The 19,999-nt window shown below is 39.5% G+C and overlaps 1 protein-coding gene across 1 annotated transcript in view; it reads left to right on the top strand.

Annotated features, from left to right (window-relative positions):
• LOC116855967 overlaps window positions 1-19,999 on the top strand; it is a 109,568-nt gene that overhangs the window by 27,862 nt on the left and 61,707 nt on the right. The window contains 1 exon segment of the mRNA XM_032839055.1: window positions 10,927-12,900. Coding sequence (XP_032694946.1) covers window positions 10,927-12,900 — 1,974 coding nt within the window.

Below are 19,999 nucleotides of genomic sequence, written 5' to 3'. Positions count from 1 at the left end.
TATTGCCAGGCTGGTGGTTTGATTGGTTCTTACTGTATAGGGTGTTTTTTTGTCACTTTCTTTGATTTTGTCCTGCCTCCCCAATTCTTTCCTCCTGTTTTTGTTATAGCTCTCTAGGAAAATTCCAATGAGATATATTCAGGCAAAGTTTGGCCTTACCAGGAACATTTGGTTTATTTATGTTTAGGGTTACAATGGAGGTAATGGGGTTTGGATTTAGCAAGTTTTTTTATGTTTTTCCTTATAACCTACCTATTTTTTAAAGTATTTGTTAAAATATTTGTTTCTGGGGTGCCTGGGTGGCTCAGTGGGTTAAGCCCCTGCCTTCGGCTTGGGTCGTGATCTCAGGGTCCTGGGATCAAGTCCCGCATCGGGCTCTCTGCTCAGCAGGGAGCCTGCTTCCCTCTCTCTCTCTCTCTGCCTGCCTCTGCCTACTTGTGATCTCTCTCTGTCAAATAAATAAACAAATTCTTTAAAAAAAAATATTTGTTTCTTACGTTTTCTTGAATAGATTTTATTAAAACAGCTCTACTTTTCATCCTATTTCTGCGAATGCATCCCCAGTACCATATTGTTTTAACTAGAGATTAAAGGATGGTTAAAAAAAAAAATGCTTTTTAAATCTAGTCACTGTGAAATTATATCCTACCTTTAATTTCAGCTTGTCAACATATACATTATAATATTTAGTTATTTACATCTATTTTTTTGATGATGAATTTTTCTTTTTCTTTCTTTTTTTTTTTTAGATTTTATTTATTTATTTGACAGAGGGAGAGAGATCACAAGTAGAGAGGCAGGCAGAGAGAGAGGGGGAAGCAGGCTCCCCACTGATCAGAGAGCCAGATGTAGGGCTTTATCCCAAGACCCTGAGATCATGACCGAAGGCAGAGGCCCAACCCACTGAGCCATTAATTTTTCTTAGTAAGGTCACATGTGGAAATCACAAGTAAACAGCTCAATGTAGTTTCCATAAACTGATCATATCTCTGTAAGCCAGTGAGATCAAGAAACAATATTATTTATCCTATAAAATTCCCCTTGAGCTCCTCAGTAACTTAACTTTCCCCAAAGTTCAGCACTCTTTTGACCTGTAAGGCAAGAGATTGCTGTCCTCATTTTTTTTTTTTTTCCAAAGATTTCATTTATTTATTTATTTGACAGAGAGAGAGAGAGAGCACAAGTAGACAGAGAGGCAGGCAGAGAGAGGGGGAAGCAGGCCCACTGCCGAGCAGAGAACCTGACGCGGGGCCCGATCCCAGGACCCTGAGACCATGACCTGAGCCGAAGGCAGAGGCTCAACCCACTGAGCCACCCAGGTGCCCCGAGATTGCTGTCCTCATTTTTGTACTTTATATAAATGTAATCAACAACAGGAATTCTTTTTTTTTTTTAGTTTTTGTTTTTTTTTTTTAAATTTGACAGAGATCACAAGTAGTCAGAGAAGCAGGCAGAGAATGAGGGGGGAAGCAGGCTCCCCGCTGAGCAGAGAGCCTGATGCGGGGCTCAATCCCAGGACCCTGGGATTATGACCTCAGCCGAAGGCAGAGGCTTTAACCCACTGAGCCACCCAGGCGCCCCAGAAACCTTTTTATATTTGGCTTTTTTTTTTTTCTTTCCAACTATTCTTTGAGTTTATCTGTGTTTACTGCATATTACTGTGCATCATTTATTAGAATGGAAGGTTCCAATTCCATTGTGTGAATATCCACTAACTGCATTGTTCTACTATTGTTGGACAGGTGGGTGGTTCTCAGTGTACAACTGTCATGACTAGTACTGACATGTAAAATCTGTAATTTATCTTTTATTGAAACATGCACACTTATCTCCTTGCTATATATATGGGGGTGAATTGTTAGTAAATATATTTAAATGCGTTATGCTTTAATAAATACTCCCAAACACTTTGCCAAAATACTTGTAACGATCTTCACACCCACCAGCAGTGTATGGGATTTCTGGCTTACCGCAGTCTTTCCAAAACTTAGTAGTTTATGTCATTTTCACTGTAGCCTTTTTTTTTTTTTTTTAAAGATTTTATTTATTTATTTTTCCCAGAGAGACAGAGAGAATGAGTAGGGGGGAGGAGCAGAGAGAGAAGCAGGCTCTGCCCTCCACAGGGAGCCCCGTGCAGGACTCGATCCCAGGACTCCTGGGATCATAACCTGAGTCGAAAGTGCACTTAACCAACTGAGCCACCCAGGTGCCCCATCACGGTAGCCTTCTGGTTGGTGTGTGATGTAACCAAGTCTTAGTTTTATTTCCTTTTTTTGTTTTTGTTTGTCACTTCCTGTTAGTATGATGTTGGGCATTAAACTTTGGATACCAGTCTTTTTTTCAAAGTGTTTAATTGGTCGTTGTGCCCATTTTTACTGTGTATTTTTCTTCAGTCTTTTTAGTTTTATATACATGATGAGAGTAAGTCCTTTGTATTCTCACTATATCTTTCTTTTGTTCTCTTGAGCTTGTGATGCAGAGATGTTCTTAATTTAAATGTAGCCAGTTTCTCAGTTCACCCTTCATGGTTAGTGATTTTTATCATTTTTAGGTATCTTTCCTTATATCAAGACCACAGAAATAGATTCCTTTTGTGCTTTTCTAAAAATTCATTATCTTTACAGTTCTGATCAAAAATCTATTAAAATTGAATGTGTTGTGTGGTTTATGTAGTGACTGACGTTTTCTATTTTTTCCTTTTTTCCCCATCATATTTAATAACAAATTGAAATATATTTTGAAAATGTCGTATTTGTGCTTTCTTTCAATTTGCTTACCAAAGTCATTTCTTGACATCATTAAACGTCACCTCAGTCTTGGAACCGACTTCTCCCACGATTTCTCTCCATCTTTTCCTGCCTCTAGTTATGTTTACAGTCTCATAGCACCATGGTACTCAATGTCAGTTTTGAGGTCAAAAAACCTCCTTGGGCCTCTTTGCTCGAGTGAATTATTCTTGTATCCCCATAGCAAAATGACTTCCAGGGTCTTGGCAAATGAACATGCATCTGCTTGTTATACACTGTAGCAGGAATCTTGACAAGCTGATAGCTGTTATATCATTATCTCTTTAGTTCAGGGGGTGAAGGTTAAATTCTACAGATTTTATTGCCAGACATGTGAGTATATACAACTCAGTGGTCATTGACTCTAAAGTAAATTCCCACCAACGATGACAGCTTTTGGGTGAAATGATTTCTCCGGTTGTTTTGGGTGGATACTTGTTTTGCACGTTTACATAGTGGCCAGGGGTGTGTGCAGTGTGGTACATACGGTGTGGGTCTCCGGTGTCTTCAAGATCATTAACATTAGCCCTCTGGATGTTTGTTGGAAGGAGCTTGAAGTAGAAGCTTCCAAGTACAAGAGTTTTTAATTTTCTGTTGTATGTCACTGTCAAATGAGCAGTAAAATATGAAGGAAAAGTATTTTGGATACTGTTGTACATATCAGAACCAAATCATACCTTTGCTGTATACGGTATTGTTACTATTCTTGAAATCATGTTGCGAGCTCGTGATTGGGACCAGTGTGCTTCCATGATGTTGATCCAGGAGAGACACAAGCCGTGTGTCAAGTGCATTCATAGAATCAATGTTCTTTACCTAAGTTCCTCCTTTTGCCCTTGTGACCACCTTTGTTTCATTTTACACAATCTCCTACATCTTTTAGGTCTGTGTTGGTCTTTTTAATATTCCCTGTTGATGGTTGGTGAACAGCTTTGCGGTACTCCTCTGCACTAATTCCTGTGTTTTCCAATTCTCATCCCTTTTATTGAAATAGCCATGATTCTGCTGTATCTAGGACCTGCTTTGCCTGGTTGAGAGTACAGAACACTCGCATTTTTTCAGATACATGGAAATTGTATGCTTTTGCACAGTTTTGTTCTTCCTTCACGCATCTCCCTTAGAAAGATCGCGACTAAAATTTAAGGTAGACCCTCATGGGTATTGTGATTTCTTCACCTGGTTGAATGCAGGGCCCACAGGGACATTGTAGAAGGGAGCGTGACAGCTCATCTGATTCTTCTGCATTGTATCCTGAGGATCATAGCCTTGAAAAATGTTTCCTGGTGTAAATTGTACACGTTTATCCTGGATGCTGTGTAAGATTAATGAGTGTTTCATGAGGCGGTATTCACATGGGAAAATGAGGCAGGATCCAAGCTGGGATCAAACTGAGTGGTGGATACTGTTGGGATGTGATTTTTGATGGGTTTCAGTTTCTGCAGGTGTTATGGATAGAAGCACTGAAAGTTTTATTCTCATTGTTTTTCCATTGATGTGTGTGTATAAAAAGGCTTGGGAAAATATACTACCTTGCTCGTGAGTAGAGGACTGAATTTGTTTACTGCATAGGTAAATGGAGAGGGCTCCTTCAAATGAAACGGCGCAGTGCGGGCAGATGTGCTCTTTGTTCCTTTAATATGTTGTCGTTCCCTGTGCTCAGAGTCTCACAGATGTGACACAGACCCACTGCATGTGCAGTGTCCACATGTATGAATTGTGGTTGGGAGGCTGGTAAGTGAAATTCGTGTGAGCAAGAAGATGATGGTGATTGCTGTGACCTGAGCCGTAAGATCCTTGGACTTTGATCCAGGATCTCTTGTCTTCTGCCAGCGCTGGAAAATTGTTAGAAGCCAATTTGTCACATTATAAAATGTGTGTAGTCTTGGAATTTTTATAGTTTTCAAGGTTATCCATGGACTTTATTCAAAACAAAATAGATACTCATGGGTATGTTTCTGGTTTTGTGTGTTGATTTGTTGTTTGGATTGTACATATAACTGAAATCATACAGTGTTTTTTCTTTGACTTATTTCACATAGCATAATACCGTCTGGGTCTATCCACATTGTCATAAGTGGCAAGAAACAACCAAAAAGAAGGAACAGACCCATAAATACATTTAACAATGTGCTGGTTGCCGGCGTGAAACGCAGAGGGACGATGGGCAGAACGGGTGACGGGGGTGGGAAGTGTAGGCTTCCGTTATGGAACGCATAAGTCATGGTGATAAAAGATACAGTGTAAGGAGTATATTCCATGGTATGAGAGCATCGTACAGTGACAGACAGTAGCTCACTTGTGAGCATGGTAGAGCCTAGAGTTGTCAAATCACTGTGTTGTACATCTGAACCAGCGTAACAATCTGTGTCAGTGATGCCTTAATAGAAAACAAACCAGACAAAGATGCGCATATACATACATAGGTTCCAACTACTTTCTTTAGAACTTGCATGTAAACAAAGCTAACCTCTTCCAAATGAAGCTAATCCTATGTATTCATAATAGGACATAGACTTGGGAAAGCAAATTTTTCTGTAACGCAATGGAGATAAGGTAAACTGCTGGAGGAGACGGTCCCTAACAGAGCGGAGCAGTGAGTCGGACATGGAAGAGCCCGGAGCCCTCACACCTGAGCAGCCTAGCACATACATGGAAGCACATCCATTTCTGAGAGAGCTTCTTGACTAGTTTTCCCTGCACTGTATATTTTCTGTCTCTCCTCTCTTGTCATTAACCTTTATGTAATAAGGGCCAAATACCTACGTAAGTGGATTCTTTTGAGGATGCTGGAAATTGAACAGATTTTATTTCCTGTTAGGCAAAGTCAGTTTTTAGGAGGAAGCCTGACGTGAAAACAGAAGAGATCCTATAGTGTGAAGCACTGAAGATTAATAAAAGTGTAGAGAAACCTTGATATTTTTAAAAATCTGTGTCATCTGTGGGGTCCAAGCTCAGAAATCAGCGTTGTACCCAGATAGCACCTGTGTGAGTTGTCCGTGTGGGAGCTGTTTGCACAAATGCTTCTGGCATGGGAACGTGAAGAAGGAGAAATAAAAGAGGCCCAGAGAAGGGTAGCTGATGAAGTCCACCATGCAGGGGTGGAGCTGGCTCGAATGAAAAGTGAAGGGAGGGAAGGACTCCAGGGTTAGCCTCTCCCCTGTGTTTAGGATCCCTTTAAATTGCTCATCTTCGGTCATGCAGACCGGCAATTTTGTCCGGAGCCTACATTCTCAAAGTCTGACTGCCAAGATGCAACGGTGTGCTTCAGATTCTAGAAATAGTGTTTGGTTTGCTTTTGTTTTTAAAAACACACTTAGTGCCCTTGACTGAACTTAAGCTGGATTCCACGCTCCTTGATTCAGTCTCCTGGTTCCCATGTGAGATGTGCCTCTTTCTTCTATTTTTCCACCACCTAGAAAGGAATTAATTTTTGTCATTCTTTGGTTAAACCTGAGAGATAAATGAGCTAAGGGAGCCAAAGATTCAGACCTGGCATTGAATGAACTTTGTTCCCCATCCACTTGACTAGATCAGTGACATTTATACACAGAGGTACCGTGCTATGGGCATTCTCAGGAAAGACTGGAACATTATTGTTGAGACACAGAAATTGGACAGGACATCAGTCAGTATGAGGACTGGGACTGGACTCTGAACTCCCAGTCCATCTGTGTTGCAGTGGAGAAAGCCTGCAGTGTTTTGGGGACCCTGGTGGACATCATGAAGTGAGGGCAGGGCACCTGCTGGAGGCGAGAGGGCCACGATTCTTACACATCGGTTAGCCTCCCAAGTCTGGATCTCTGGACCAAGTCTTTGTGATTCAGCTGATCAGAATGCCAGGAGGAGCCTGTGAAGGCCCGTGATCACACACGAAGGACAGAGCTTATATACACTATTACAGGCAGTATATTTGGCTTGATATTTGAATAAAAGGGGAACTTTCATGTGTGCATTTAGCTTATGATGTACTTGCTATCCTGGACGTTTATTTCCCAGTAGTTACTATGTGTCCTTTGAAGACTGTCAGGCACTCTCACCATATGCTTCATTTCTTCTGTGTCCTCTGCTGGATTCCTCCACTTGAAGGTTAATAATTTTTCTCATTTATTATTATGGGCTTTGGGAGAATTTACTGAAAGATGTGCATAAGTCGTCTTACTTAATCAGGGGAACTCCCTTCTCTGTTTTGCTTTGTAGTCTGCTTTGAAAGGGAAGGCTCTCTCCTGTGTTGGCTGAAGATACCGTTGTTTGAAGTAGAGATTATAAATAAACAATAGCTTGGCCCTGTGTATTTCCATTTTATTCCACACTCACGTCGCAGACATAGCATTTCTTATCACTTCTCTGTTGCTCTAGAGAAAGAAAACATGCATCCTGAATGTTCCACTGCCTTAAAATTGTAAAATACAACTCCGCACAAAAGCTACATGAGACAGAGACTTTGAATGCTATACGAGACTCAAAAATGATAGTAATTTTACTCCTATTCTTGTGTGTTTGTCTCTTTGGTGTTTTCACAAAACACAGAAACCTTAATCCACAAATATATTCAAAATTTTTGTCACTGAAAGCATTTCTCAGTTTCTTTCTTTTGTTTGTTTTTTAAAGATTTTATTTATTTATTTGACAGCAAGAGAGGGAACACAGGGAGTGCCTGGGTGGCTCAGTGGGTTAAGCCTCTGCTTTCGGCTCAGTTCATGATCTCGGGGTCCTGGGATTGAGCCCCACATCGGGCTCTCTTCTCAGCAAGGAACCTGCTTCCCCCTCTCTGCCTGCCTCTCTGCCTACTTGTGATCTCTCTCTCTCTCTCTGTCAAATAAATAAATAAAATCTTAAAAAAAAAAAGAGAGAGAGAGAGAACACAAACAGGGGTAGTAGGACAGGGAGAAACAGGCTTCCTGCTGAGCAGGGAGCCCAATGCAGGCCCCCAGCCAAAGGCAGACCCGATCTGAAGGCAGACGCTTAATGACTGAGCCACCCAGGTGCCCCAGCATTTCTGTTTCAATGACAATAAAAACAAAACAAAACAAAAACCTCTAGTCTATCATTTTTATTCTTTTTTATTGAATTCGTAATTTTAAAAAATTTATTTATTTATTTATTTGACAGAGAGAGATCACAAGTAGGCAGAGGGAGAGGAGGAAGCAAGGCTCCCTGCTGAGCAGAGAGCCCAATGCAGGACTTGATCACGGGACTCTGGGATCATGACCTGAGCTGAAGGCAGAGGCTTTAACCCACTGAGTCACCCAGGCACCCCTATAATTTTTTATGTTTTATCCTTACTTACCTGTTTTAGTTGATATGTTCTGTGGTTTAGTCATGTTTGCATTCCCACTGTCACTTTGAAACCTGCTGTGAGCCTTCTTTTAGGGATGCTTCTGTCTAGTGGTCTGTTTGTCTCAGAGCAATTCAGTTTCAGACAATCTGGGGTAAAACTCAGGATGTACTGTAACCGAAGTTTTGCTACAATATTTTTTGTAAGGTGAAGAACAACTCTACTGTTCGCATAGGTTAGTGTGGATTCATGGGTGAATTTATGAAAACATGTTACCATGTGATGTAGTGAGTAGTAAATGTTGAGGAAGAATTGTTGTTTTGTTCTTGGTATTAGAAGTTGTAATTTCTAGGGGCGCCTGGGTGGCTCAGTGGGTTGAGGCCTCTGCCTTCGGCTCAGGTCATGATCCCAGGGTTCTGGGATCGAGCCCTGCATCGGGCTCTCTGCTCCGCGGGGAGCCTGCTTCCTCCTCTCTCTGCCTGTCTCTCTGCTTACTTGTGATCTCTGTCTGTCAAATAAATAAATAAATAAATCTTAAAAAAAAAAAAGGTTGTAATTTCCACAATATTCTTTACGTTCAAAGTCATCCTTTTTATTTTTGGACTATAAAAGTGTGGCACGTGACCTAAGATACTGGCATCACTTACAAGCTCATGAGAAATGTGGAAACTCAGATCCGACCTAGAAATCCAAATCAGAATATAAGTTTTGTTTTTTTTTTTAAAGATTTTTATTTATTTATTTGACAGAGAGAGATCACAAGTAGGCAGAGAGGCAGACAGAGAGAGAGGAAGGGAAGCAGGCTCCCTGCTGAGCAGAGAGCCCGATGCGGGACTCTATCCCAGGACCCCGAGATCATGACCTGAGCCAGAGGCAGCGGCTTAACCCACTGAGCCACCCAGGCGCCCCAGAATATAAGTTTTGACAGGATCTTCACTTCACATTAATATTGGATAAGGACAGGTGTAGCTCGTCTCTACATTTTTGTTGGCTATCCCTGTATCTATGTCTGTGGTGCATTATTGTGATAACTATAGCTTTGTACTATGTTTTAAATCAGGGAGTGTAGTGCCTCCAACGTACTCTTCAGTTCGAAAATTATTCTGGGGATGTTATACTGTGACAGCCACATGAATGTTAAGAGGGGTTTTGATCTGCCAAAAAAAAGGGCATTGGAATTTTGAAAGAGACTTTGAGTGTTATATTACTTTTTATTTTGATCTGCTTTATTTATGTTTGATTTTTCATTGTTATTTCCTTCCTCTACTAAATTTGATGTTTATGTTTCTTCTTTTTTTATTTCCTTGTAGTGTAACGTTACCTTGTTTATTTGAACCCTTTTTTTCTTTAATCAGGCATTTGTAGCATTAAAAAATTGAAATTTGAAAGGCTACTGTGGAAAATTAGCAGAAATAAATAATACAAGTGATGACCAAACAGTAAAATCGCATACAAATAAAAATAGGCATTCCTTAAGGTTTTCTACAGATCATGTCATCTGTGAACATTTAGTTTTCTTTTTTTTTTTTTTTTAATTGGATTCCTTTGACGTATTTTTTCTTGCCTGATTGTTCTGACTGGAATATCCAGTACTATGTTGAATGGAAGTGCAGACGTCACTCCATTACCTCGTTTCTGGTCATACAGGAGAAGCATTCAGTCTTTTACTATTGAATGCGTTAGGTTTCATCTTTTAGCACCTATATGACCTGTGTTATACCGAGGTGGTTTCCTTCTGTTCCTGCTCTTGAGTGATTTTAATCATGAAACTCATGTTCTGCATCAGTTAATACGAACATGTCATGTTTGGCCTTCGTTCTGTTAATGTAAACTCTTAAATTTATAGATTTCCAAATGTTAAAAAGACCCTGAACTTCAGGAGGAATTCTCAATTGATTATGTTGTAAAATAGTGAAATGTGCTTTTGATTCAGTTTGCTTTATTTTATTGTGGACTTAGAATAACTGCTCCTCATAGGTAGTAGTTTCTGGTCTTCTCTGTTCATGGTGTCTTCCTTGGCTTTGATAACCTGGTAAAGCTGGTGTCACAGGGATTGCTTGATAGTTTCCTTTTGCTTCACTCCTTGGAAATGTTGGAGGAGATTTAAAGTACTTTCTCTTTAAATGTTTGAATTATCCAGTGAATTTATCTGGTACAGGACTTTCTTTGTAGGGAGGTTGTTTTTTTGTTTTTTGAATTATTATTACTTTTTCAATCTACGTAATAGTAGATGATTTGATATTTTTATTTTTTCAAATTATTTCTCCATAATGGAGTCAGGTATGTTATATACGTTTTGAGATTTACACAAGTTTTTTTGATCCTTATTTGTGGTCATATAATTATCCATCATCACCTCTTATAATTGTTTTTATTTCTAGGGTATCGGTTATATTGTGCCTGCTTTCACTTCTTCACTTCTGATTTTACTTAGTATTTTCTCTTCCATTCTTTATTTAGTAAAAAGTATATCGATTTTGTTGATCTTTTCTGAAAATGCAATCTTCCTATTGTTGATGTTTTCCTGTTTTTGCTCTCCTCTTTTGTTGGTTTCTATTTTAAGTTTAAATTTGCTTCCTTCTGCTAATTTTGGGGTCATTGGTACTTTTCCTGGTTTTTTGAGATACAGGATCATGATCTGTGCTTCAGCATTATACTTTGGAACTGTGTGATAGCCTTTGTGGTCTGTACATTGTCTGCAAGTTTATGTCTCCTTGGAGGAATGAAGTCCTGATGATTCTTTCTCAGCCATATTGCTGAAGTTCTGTGATTGATTTTAATTTTGCATATTAGAAGCTTTCATTATATTCATCTGAGAATAGTAAGTGGAATGATTTTACTTTTCTCTTATTCGATATCTTTCAGCTGTATCTTCACATGGCACCCAGAGTTTCCTGCCAAAGCTGTGCATAGAAGCTTCTTTCCAAAACGTGGCAGTGGGTAGATATAAACATAGTGCCCTTGAGAATTTACACTTAATGATAGACTGGAAAAATGATGGGGAAAGTGAAGAGCATCAAAGATATCATGAAGGACATAACCAAACTGAGACAACTGTCCGTAATATGAATCTGACTGCCCAAAATGGTGAAGGATATAAAACACTTTGGAAAACATCCCTTCTTAAGTCTGCTACTTCTGCAAAGCAGTGTCTTTCTGTAAGCAAGGGCTCAGATCAAATGGTCAAACATACACATCTGGAGAATGAAAATTTGGAAAATCTGGAAAGTTGCTTAGTCCATGCTGAAAATAATTATTTGAACCATTTTGAAAGTAGGATTGGATTGACTGAGTCAAATATTTCTGAAAATCAGAGATTTAAAAATGAAGAACAAAGTGCTCAGTGGGATCCATTGGAGAGGTCCTTCACGGAGGAGTCAACACTACAAGATGACCAGAACATTGCTCAGTGTGGTGAATCCGAGAACAGATTTAACGAGGGTTCAAATGTTAATAAAGATGTGAGGACTCATTTTCCAGAGAATCATTATGAATGTGACAAATGTGTGGAAGTCTCTTACCAAAGCCCCAACCTGATTATTCATAAGAATATCCCTATGGGAGAGAATCCTTGTAAATACAATGAATGTGGGAAATCTGTTAACCAGTCCTCCACTGTGGGTGATTATCAAAGAATTCACATGGAAAAAAATTTACACAGATATAATAAAACAGGAAACATGTTGAGCCAATCATCAGGACTAAACATACATAACACAGTCACTACTGGACAGAAAACTTACATTTGTGAGGAATGTGGTAAAGCCTTTGACTGGCACACAACACTATCTCAACATCAGCCAATGCGTACTGGAGAGAAACCTTACAAATGTGAAGAATGTAGCAAGGTCTTTATCCACAATTCACACCTTAATCAACATGACAGAATTCATCCTGGAGAGAAACCTTACCAATGTGAAGAATGTGGAAAGGCCTTTAACCAGCACTCAATGCTTACTCGACATCAAAGAATTCATACTGGAGAGAAACCTTACCAATGTGAAGAATGTGGAAAGGCCTTTAACCAGCACTCAAACCTTATTCAGCATCACAGAATTCATACTGGAGAGAAACCTTACCAATGTAAAGAATGTGGCCAGGCCTTTAACCATCACTCAAGCCTTACTCAACATCACAGAATTCACAGTGGTGAAAAACCTTACATATGTAAAGAATGTGGTCAGTCCTTTAACCAGCACTCTAACCTTACTCGACATCACAGAATTCATAGTGGAGAGAAACCTTACCAATGTAAAGAATGTGGCCAGGCCTTTAACCAGCACTCAAAGCTTACTGAACATCTCAGAATTCATACTGGAGAGAAACCTTACATATGTAAAGAATGTGGTCAGGCCTTTAACCGTCACTCACACCTGACTCGACATCACAGAATTCACAGTGGAGAGAAACCTTACCAATGTCAAGAATGTGGTAAGGCCTTTAACCAGCAATCAAAGCTTACTGAACATCACAGAATTCATACTGGAGAGAAACCTTATATATGTAAAGAATGTGGCCAGGCCTTTAACCGGCACTCACACCTGACTCGGCATCACAGAATTCATAGTGGAGAGAAACCTTACATATGTAAAGAATGTGGTGACACCTTTATCCAGCACTCACACCTGACTAGACATCACAGAATTCATACTTGAAGGAATCCTAACCAAAATAAAGAACGTGTCAAGGCCTTTAAGCAATGCTAAAGTCTGACTTGATCAGAGAATGTATACTGGAAAAGGTTTTGCAAACATAATGAATTTGGCAAGCCCTTTAATCAGAAGTCAAGCTTTATTGAACATCAGAGAATTCATATTGGAGAAAAAAACTTAGAAATGTAAAGAATGTGGTAAAACTTTTTTAGGATTGCTCAACCCTTACTCAGCATCGGAGTTCATACTGAGGGGAAACATTACAAAGGTAAAGGAATGTGTCAGGCCTCTGGCTGGAACTCTCAACTCACTAAACATCATAGTTCTCATACAGCATAGAAGCTGTAAAATATAGAGAAATTTGCAGTGCCTTTAATTGGAGTTCAATCCTTAATATCCGAAAATTGACGCTAGATTCAGACCCTACAAACTTAATGAATGAGGAGAGACCTTCATTTTAAATATACACTTTAGCAAACACCCGTGAGTGCATAAAAGAAAGTAATTTGAAAGATCTAGATATTTAGAAATATATGTAACCTATCATCAGATATCAGTAAATGTCACAGAAGTCAAGTAGAAAGCGCTGCAGCAGTCTGTTCTGACATTACATCAGAATATTCATGATAAGGAGTAATAACCAAGTTAAACTGTTACAAAAATGTCCTGTTATGCTTCAAAAGATTAAGTGGATAGATTTTTGCATAGTTCTGATTAACTTCAATTTTTTTTTTACATGGGCGCTATCTGATATTTATGTCTAGCAAATATTAGTGTATACTTACCCTCAAGTCGCTTCAGAGAATACGTTTATTTTTAGTATGTGTGAAATTATGTGACTGATTATTGCTTCATCAAAGATGAGATTTCTCCTTCATTAGGTGGGACTCACACATATCTAATTATCCATGGAAGATGGACAGTATAATATACAATATATGAAGAAAATCTAAATGGACATATTGTTTGTGGTTATAACTTTAATGACAGTTGTCATGGAAAAGATGTTCGGAACATCATCTTCATTATTAAAACTGAAGGATTTTCTGAATGTTATAAATAAAATATTTTAGCAACTGGTATTAGAGGCAGAAGTGGTGGCAATCCAATAAAATACTGATGTATCCTCATGATAGCAGTAGTTAGAAGTAGAGAATATTAGTGGATGTGGTTGAAAGGAAGAAATCCTCACAGACATCATAAAGACGACATGTAACTCTTCCCTGAGATGGCATACATCCACATTTGTTGCAAATGATCTCACACCTGAAAATTATTAAAATCACTACTTCCACATCATTATATCAGCACTTGAATGCTTTTTAATGCTTAAATTCTGTATTTTGAGTAAGGATTATAGAGGGGATTGAAATGCATAACTTAGGCTGTTGTGAACTTAATATTTTTTAATTAATAAAACATAATGGTTTTTATCATGTTAACAAGGATATGTAACGAGTGAAGTGTTATCTGACTACCAGTGTTAACCTATGTCATTTTATATAAGGTTGTAGATAACTGATTGTGTCTATCACCTTTTTGGCAACAGAGTGGAACTATATCTAGTAATCCGTTTTCTCAGTGGCCTTAATGTGTAGCCAATGTGTGATTGTTTTCCCCTTAGTGTATCGTATCATTTTCTCCTCCTTGGGACCAGTGGGGTAATAGAACGGATATATTATAGATGGTATATGGGTCTCACTGATCGACTAACTGAAGTACTCCATGACAGTGCTACTTAGCATACATTTCGTGTAGGCAGGAGTTTTGCAGGGGACTTTAAATGACACAAGGCGATCTTACTAGTGCATTCCCTACATAACAAGCTGCAGAGTCAGAAGTTAATGTACCTTCTCATATGACATTCCCAGTCCACCTTTCTGAGCAACCACTGTCTCCCATGACCTTCCCCTTATGTGTCCTTCAGAGAAGACTCCCACTGAGCTTACGTAAACCTACTTCAGTTTGTAAGGCTCTCTGGACTTCCCCAGGGACTCTAAAGCACTCTACCTTGGCCCCTAATAAAGGTATGTGCCCCACTTCATATGTGTGGATGTTGTTTTCATGTTTCTATAAAGTAAACGTACATGTACAATGGTGGTTGGTATGTAGGAGTGATACTGTAGCCCTAGTTAAGAGAGAGAAAGTCAGAGGATGAAGAATGAATTCTGTACGTGGAGAGAGGACGCCGTTCCTGGGTTGCACAACGGACTCCCCGGAATTAGAAAAACAACTTACACCTGTTTATTTTCCTAGTGATCTACAGATCCCCATTTCTGTTTATCCCCAGTTTTATCTCCACCTACACAGGCATCTCAAACATTCTTATTTGCCTGTGTTGTGGTGAGAGTGTCCTCACTGACCTCTTAATTGCCATTAGAGACGAGTAAGGCCGATGGGTATCAATTTCAGAAATTTAGCCCTGGTTGTGGGATGCGAATGTAAGTGAAAGAGGGTGGTGGCACTGCCCTTAGAAAAGTAAGACCTATTTTAAAAAAATGTGATTAACTCGTTTCAGTGTGGGTAGGGAACTCAGCGTGGCTCCCTTTAGTCCCTGGAAAGGCACAGGCATCTCTTGGTGGGGTCGTCTGATGAGTACATGGAATGGAATGAAGGAATCCGCCCGTGTGGTGGGTTTCTGAGGAGTAGGGAAGTCTTATCTTCACAATTGAATTGAATTCCTGTGCTAGTGAGGACCAGATGCTGTTGTGTTGACTGTGTTTGCCCAGGCCTAGATCACGGCGGAGGATGGAGGAAGGGTATTGGATGATGCAGTCATTTGGAGCATAGCTGCAAAATGGCACATGGCAGAGTAGATGTTGGAGGCGAAGGCGTCTTCTGCACAGTGGAATAGGCAGGATCAGCAAGGCGTGTGCTGTGGTTTGCAAAAGTGCTAGTATCCCAGGTGTATAACCTCAACACAGTTTAGATCCAATGTAGATGGGTGACCTTCCATGGAAGATGGTATAGTGCTGTGTGGACCTTCCTCCCTTTACTGAGTGGATGATGGGGGTCATCCCATGCTCTGGCTCTGTCTGTTGCCATGGATTTCTTGGTACAACAGTCAGTGCAGTGAGCATTTCTGCTTCAGTCTGGTGCAAGTGTTCACTGACAACGGATAAAGAGATGTGGTGTGTATATCTAGAACGGAATATTACTCAGCGTTAAAATGGAATGAAATCTTGCCATTTGCAATGACAGGGATGGAGCTAGAGTATTATGCTAACCGGAAGAAGTCAGAGAAGGACAAATACCAGGTGATTTCACTTGTATGTGGAATGTAAGAAACAAACAAGCAAAGGAGAAAGAAAAGGAGACGGGCAGATCAAGAAATAGACTCTTAATTACAGAGAAGAAACGGATGGTTACCAGAGTGGAGATGGATGGGGGATGAGCTAAATGAGTGATGGGAATGAAGAGGGGCATTTGTTGTATTGAGCACGGGTGTTGTACGGAATTGTTCAGTCACTGTTGTACACCTGAAACACATCTGACAGCGCATGTTAACTCACTGGAATTTAAATAAAACCTTTCAAAAAATATTTTGGTTTTTACAGCTTTACGAAATTTTGTCCCTTAAGTTCACTGACGTGCTGCAGTTGCACAAAATACACCTTTGTAAACAAATTGCACCGTTTATCTTTCTCCCTGATTCCTCCAGAATTCAGAGAGTCTCAGTAACTGCTTTTATATTTTAATGCCTGTCTGCACATTTGTTTAACTTCAATCAGAATCTGTTCTCATGATGACAAGACACAAATAGAGACACTGGTTATATGAGCAAGGCTTGCACTGGAACGTCATAGCTGAGAAAGAACTGCATAGACTCAGCTATGACGAGACAGATGTAGCGGACGAAGACTGACTTTATGGGGCAAAGAGGGCCCCCTTGGGAAATACCAGCCTGCTTCACCATATGAGCAAGGACGATTACTTCCAGCAGGTGCAGGATACTCAGGATATTTAGGGGACTTCACGAAGAGAGGAAGTCACTGAAATCTGTGGTTACTGTTCTTAAGGTCTGGTGGCAAGTATATGGCATGGCCTCTGACCTGGAGATGCTATTAAAAGTTCAGTTTAGAGGGCTCCTGGGTGGCTCAGTTGGTTAAGCTACTGCCGTCGGCTCAGGTCTTAATCCTGGAGTCCCAGGATCGAGTCCCACATTGGGCTCCCTGCTTGGCGGAGAGTCTGCTTCTCCCTCTGACCTCTCTCCCCTCTCATGCTCCGTGTCTCTCATTCTCTTTCTCTCTCTCAAATAAATAAATAAAATCTTCTTTTAAAAAGTTCAGTTTAGAGATTCCTCATGAAATGTTCCTGCAAACCTGTTTTTAAAGGGTCTCTAGCTCAACCTCCGTTCTACCTGCAGTTACGTAAATAATCAGGCCAAGTGTTTTTTTCTTAGACTATTTTGTAATCAAGTTAGATTATTTATTTATTTGAGAGAGAGAGAAGAGTGAGCAAGAGAGAACAAGAGTTAGTCAGGGAGGGGAGGGAGAAGCAGGCTCCCCACTGAGCTGGGAGCTGACTCAGGGCTGGATCCCCGTGTCCTGGGATCATGACCTGAGCCAAAGGCAGATGCTTACCCGACTGAGCCACCAAGGCGCCCCTGATTCGTGTTTTTAAAGCAGCAAGAATGATTAATTTGATGGTGTGAAACTGGAAATGTCAAGGGCTTTCTTTAGCGACCGAGCAATGTCTACACTTTCATTTATTGTGGCTTGTTTCCACTAGCTGTGCTTTGTTTATGTCTAATATTTTATTGATGTGAAAATCAAATTGTGTGGTAAAAATCTCTTTGGATTTAAGCAGATTTGAAATTGCTGTGTTACATAGAATTCTGCCTTTCATTGCCTTATTGTTAGGATAAGATGAATTTGGACAATTGTATTGTTGTAAACTCTTCATAAATAATAGAAGTGGTGTAATTTTGTGGCCTAAGATGAAACTGGAAAAAACAGAGAAGAAAACTCATAGACCCAAGAGGCCATGTTAGCAGATGTCCTTGCTAACTTCTGGTGCCCCTTCACCTTGTAACCTAGAGGTATACTTGATCTGAAAACACTTTGAATCAGAAAAACATCTTTCTTCTTTATCTGAGAGGTTTAATGAGGTGTATCCCATAATTACACTGTAGAGTAGTGCTGATTAGCCACTTGTAAGCTAGGGGGGTCACATTCCTATGTCTTGAGCCTAGGCTACATGTCCCTTGTCTGCGACAGCTGTGCCTGGGGACATATGACCCGTGGTGTGCTTTCTCTCATCTGAACTGACAAGATCGGTGCCGGCTTCGTGAGACCAACTTTGTGTCGATTCTGTCAGGGAGCTTGAATTTCTGTCCCTTTTAAGGTCCTTCTAGCTGGACTAAGAATCCAATGAGATAGATTGTCACGAAAGAGCAACTTAAATTTTCTGTGTGTAGGGAGCCTTCACAGGCATGGAGATCCCAAAGGCAGTCAGGCAAAAGGAGGCATTTATGTTTTCCTGAACTGAGGAGGAGGAGGACTGGGGATTTTCGAGTGGAAAAATGCACTTCACCAGGCAATGAGAAGAGTAGATGTTTGGTAATTAGATGTTTGCCACATCACAGGTGGGTCACTCAGATAAAATTTGTCACTACTAATCACCCATATTCTGTGAAAGACCCCCTAGTTAGATCCTTCTACAAAGTTAAGGGAGGGTAAAAAGTTACTCTTAAGTCAGGGTATCAGTTACCGTTAGCCCAAAGAATGTCCATGCTAAAGTGTCCATCTTGGGGGCAGCCTACCCTTGGTCCCTACAGAACATTGCTTTAAACATCACTATATACATCTGTGTCTGTAGACCTGCACAAACTCAGATAACATTGTTTAAAACCTCGTTTCTTCCATTTACTGGACATTTGGCCAAACACTCTCATGAAAGAGAAAAAATATGTTAGGTCTCATAAATTACTCTGTTCTCTTTTTTTGTTTGTTTGCATTAACCTATAATACTCTGATTTCTAGTAAATGTGTAAAAAGGATTGTCGTTGCCATTCTTTGTGTTCTAGTAGCATGTATAATTGCCATAAAAACATTCCGTTCAAAGTCATCAAATAGCATTATTTGGGGAAACCATTTGCTAGCATTCTACAATGTTCTTCTCTGTTGAGGATAATACTGGGTTGAAAATTACAGAATTCAACAAAACTCATATTTCTATTTTCTAAAATAAATGAGTCTTGTTATATCTAAGTGATACCTTTTCACCTTTTTGGAGCCAAGAGAGAGCCCTGGGATGTGAAGAGAAAAGAGCCTTACATCCAGGTAGGTGCCAATGAGTAAAGCAGATGACATAGGTGAGGTGTAATGGTCCAGGAGGAGACCACACCTGAAGATGTGACATGGGGAGTGCTACTTGAAATAATTATCTTAAATGTTTGTGGTATAATTTACATCTAAATGTTTATTTTATGTAGCAGTGATACTCAGCATATTTTACAACATCGTGGTCTTTTTTTATGTTTGTTCATGATGTTGCTTCTAAAGGATGAATTACAGCCTTGGCATTCTTTGTAAAAGTGGGAATATCTCTCAAATTCTCTAATGTCCTTTCAAAGCTCATCCATAAAATTTTTATTTTAGAACATTTTATGATTAAGTATAATGAATTTTCTGAGCATAATTTGTGGCACATAACACATACTAATGCTTCAAATGTTTGCTTTTCTTGAGTGCCCGGACTCAGTTTAAAACTATGGTCATATCGAGAATCCTTTTATAATAACATACCTATGTTTTATTCAGAATTCTTGCAGTTAACATTTATTGCTTGCATTCAATAAAAAAGCTTCATTTTTATTGATAGTTTTACAGCATTACTGAATCGTGCTTTTTTAAATGTGTGTTTTATAGTTTTGGATAACAATTTTCAACTTAGGAGTTCAAAGACCGTGTAGGGTTTAAATGAAACAAGAATCAGCATGCCACATGCCAATAAAATTCTGTATGAATTTGTCTGTATAAATACTATCGGTGCATTGTTGGTTCATGATTTACCTTGTTTGTTTCTTTTCTTGGTTAGTTGTCAGTGGTTGTATCATACTGTGTGTTTATCCTGGGTAAGTTGTTATATGGAATTAATGTCCTTATCTATTTGTGGAATCATATTCTCTTTTTGAGAGAAGCACCTTTTTGAACCAAAGATCATTTTTAGAAATTTATATATCTTTCCCTTTTAGGTGTCATTATTTATTCTTAACTGTGGTAAAAAATATATGCCATGAAGTTTACCATTTGAACCACTTTTTAGCTAAAGTGTTAAGTGTG

Source organism: Lontra canadensis, unplaced genomic scaffold (genome assembly GCF_010015895.1).
Source record: "Lontra canadensis isolate GAN:19392208 unplaced genomic scaffold, GSC_riverotter_1.0 scaffold107, whole genome shotgun sequence".
Classification (NCBI taxonomy): Eukaryota; Metazoa; Chordata; class Mammalia; order Carnivora; family Mustelidae; genus Lontra; species Lontra canadensis.
This window is presented reverse-complemented; position numbering and strand designations above follow the sequence as displayed.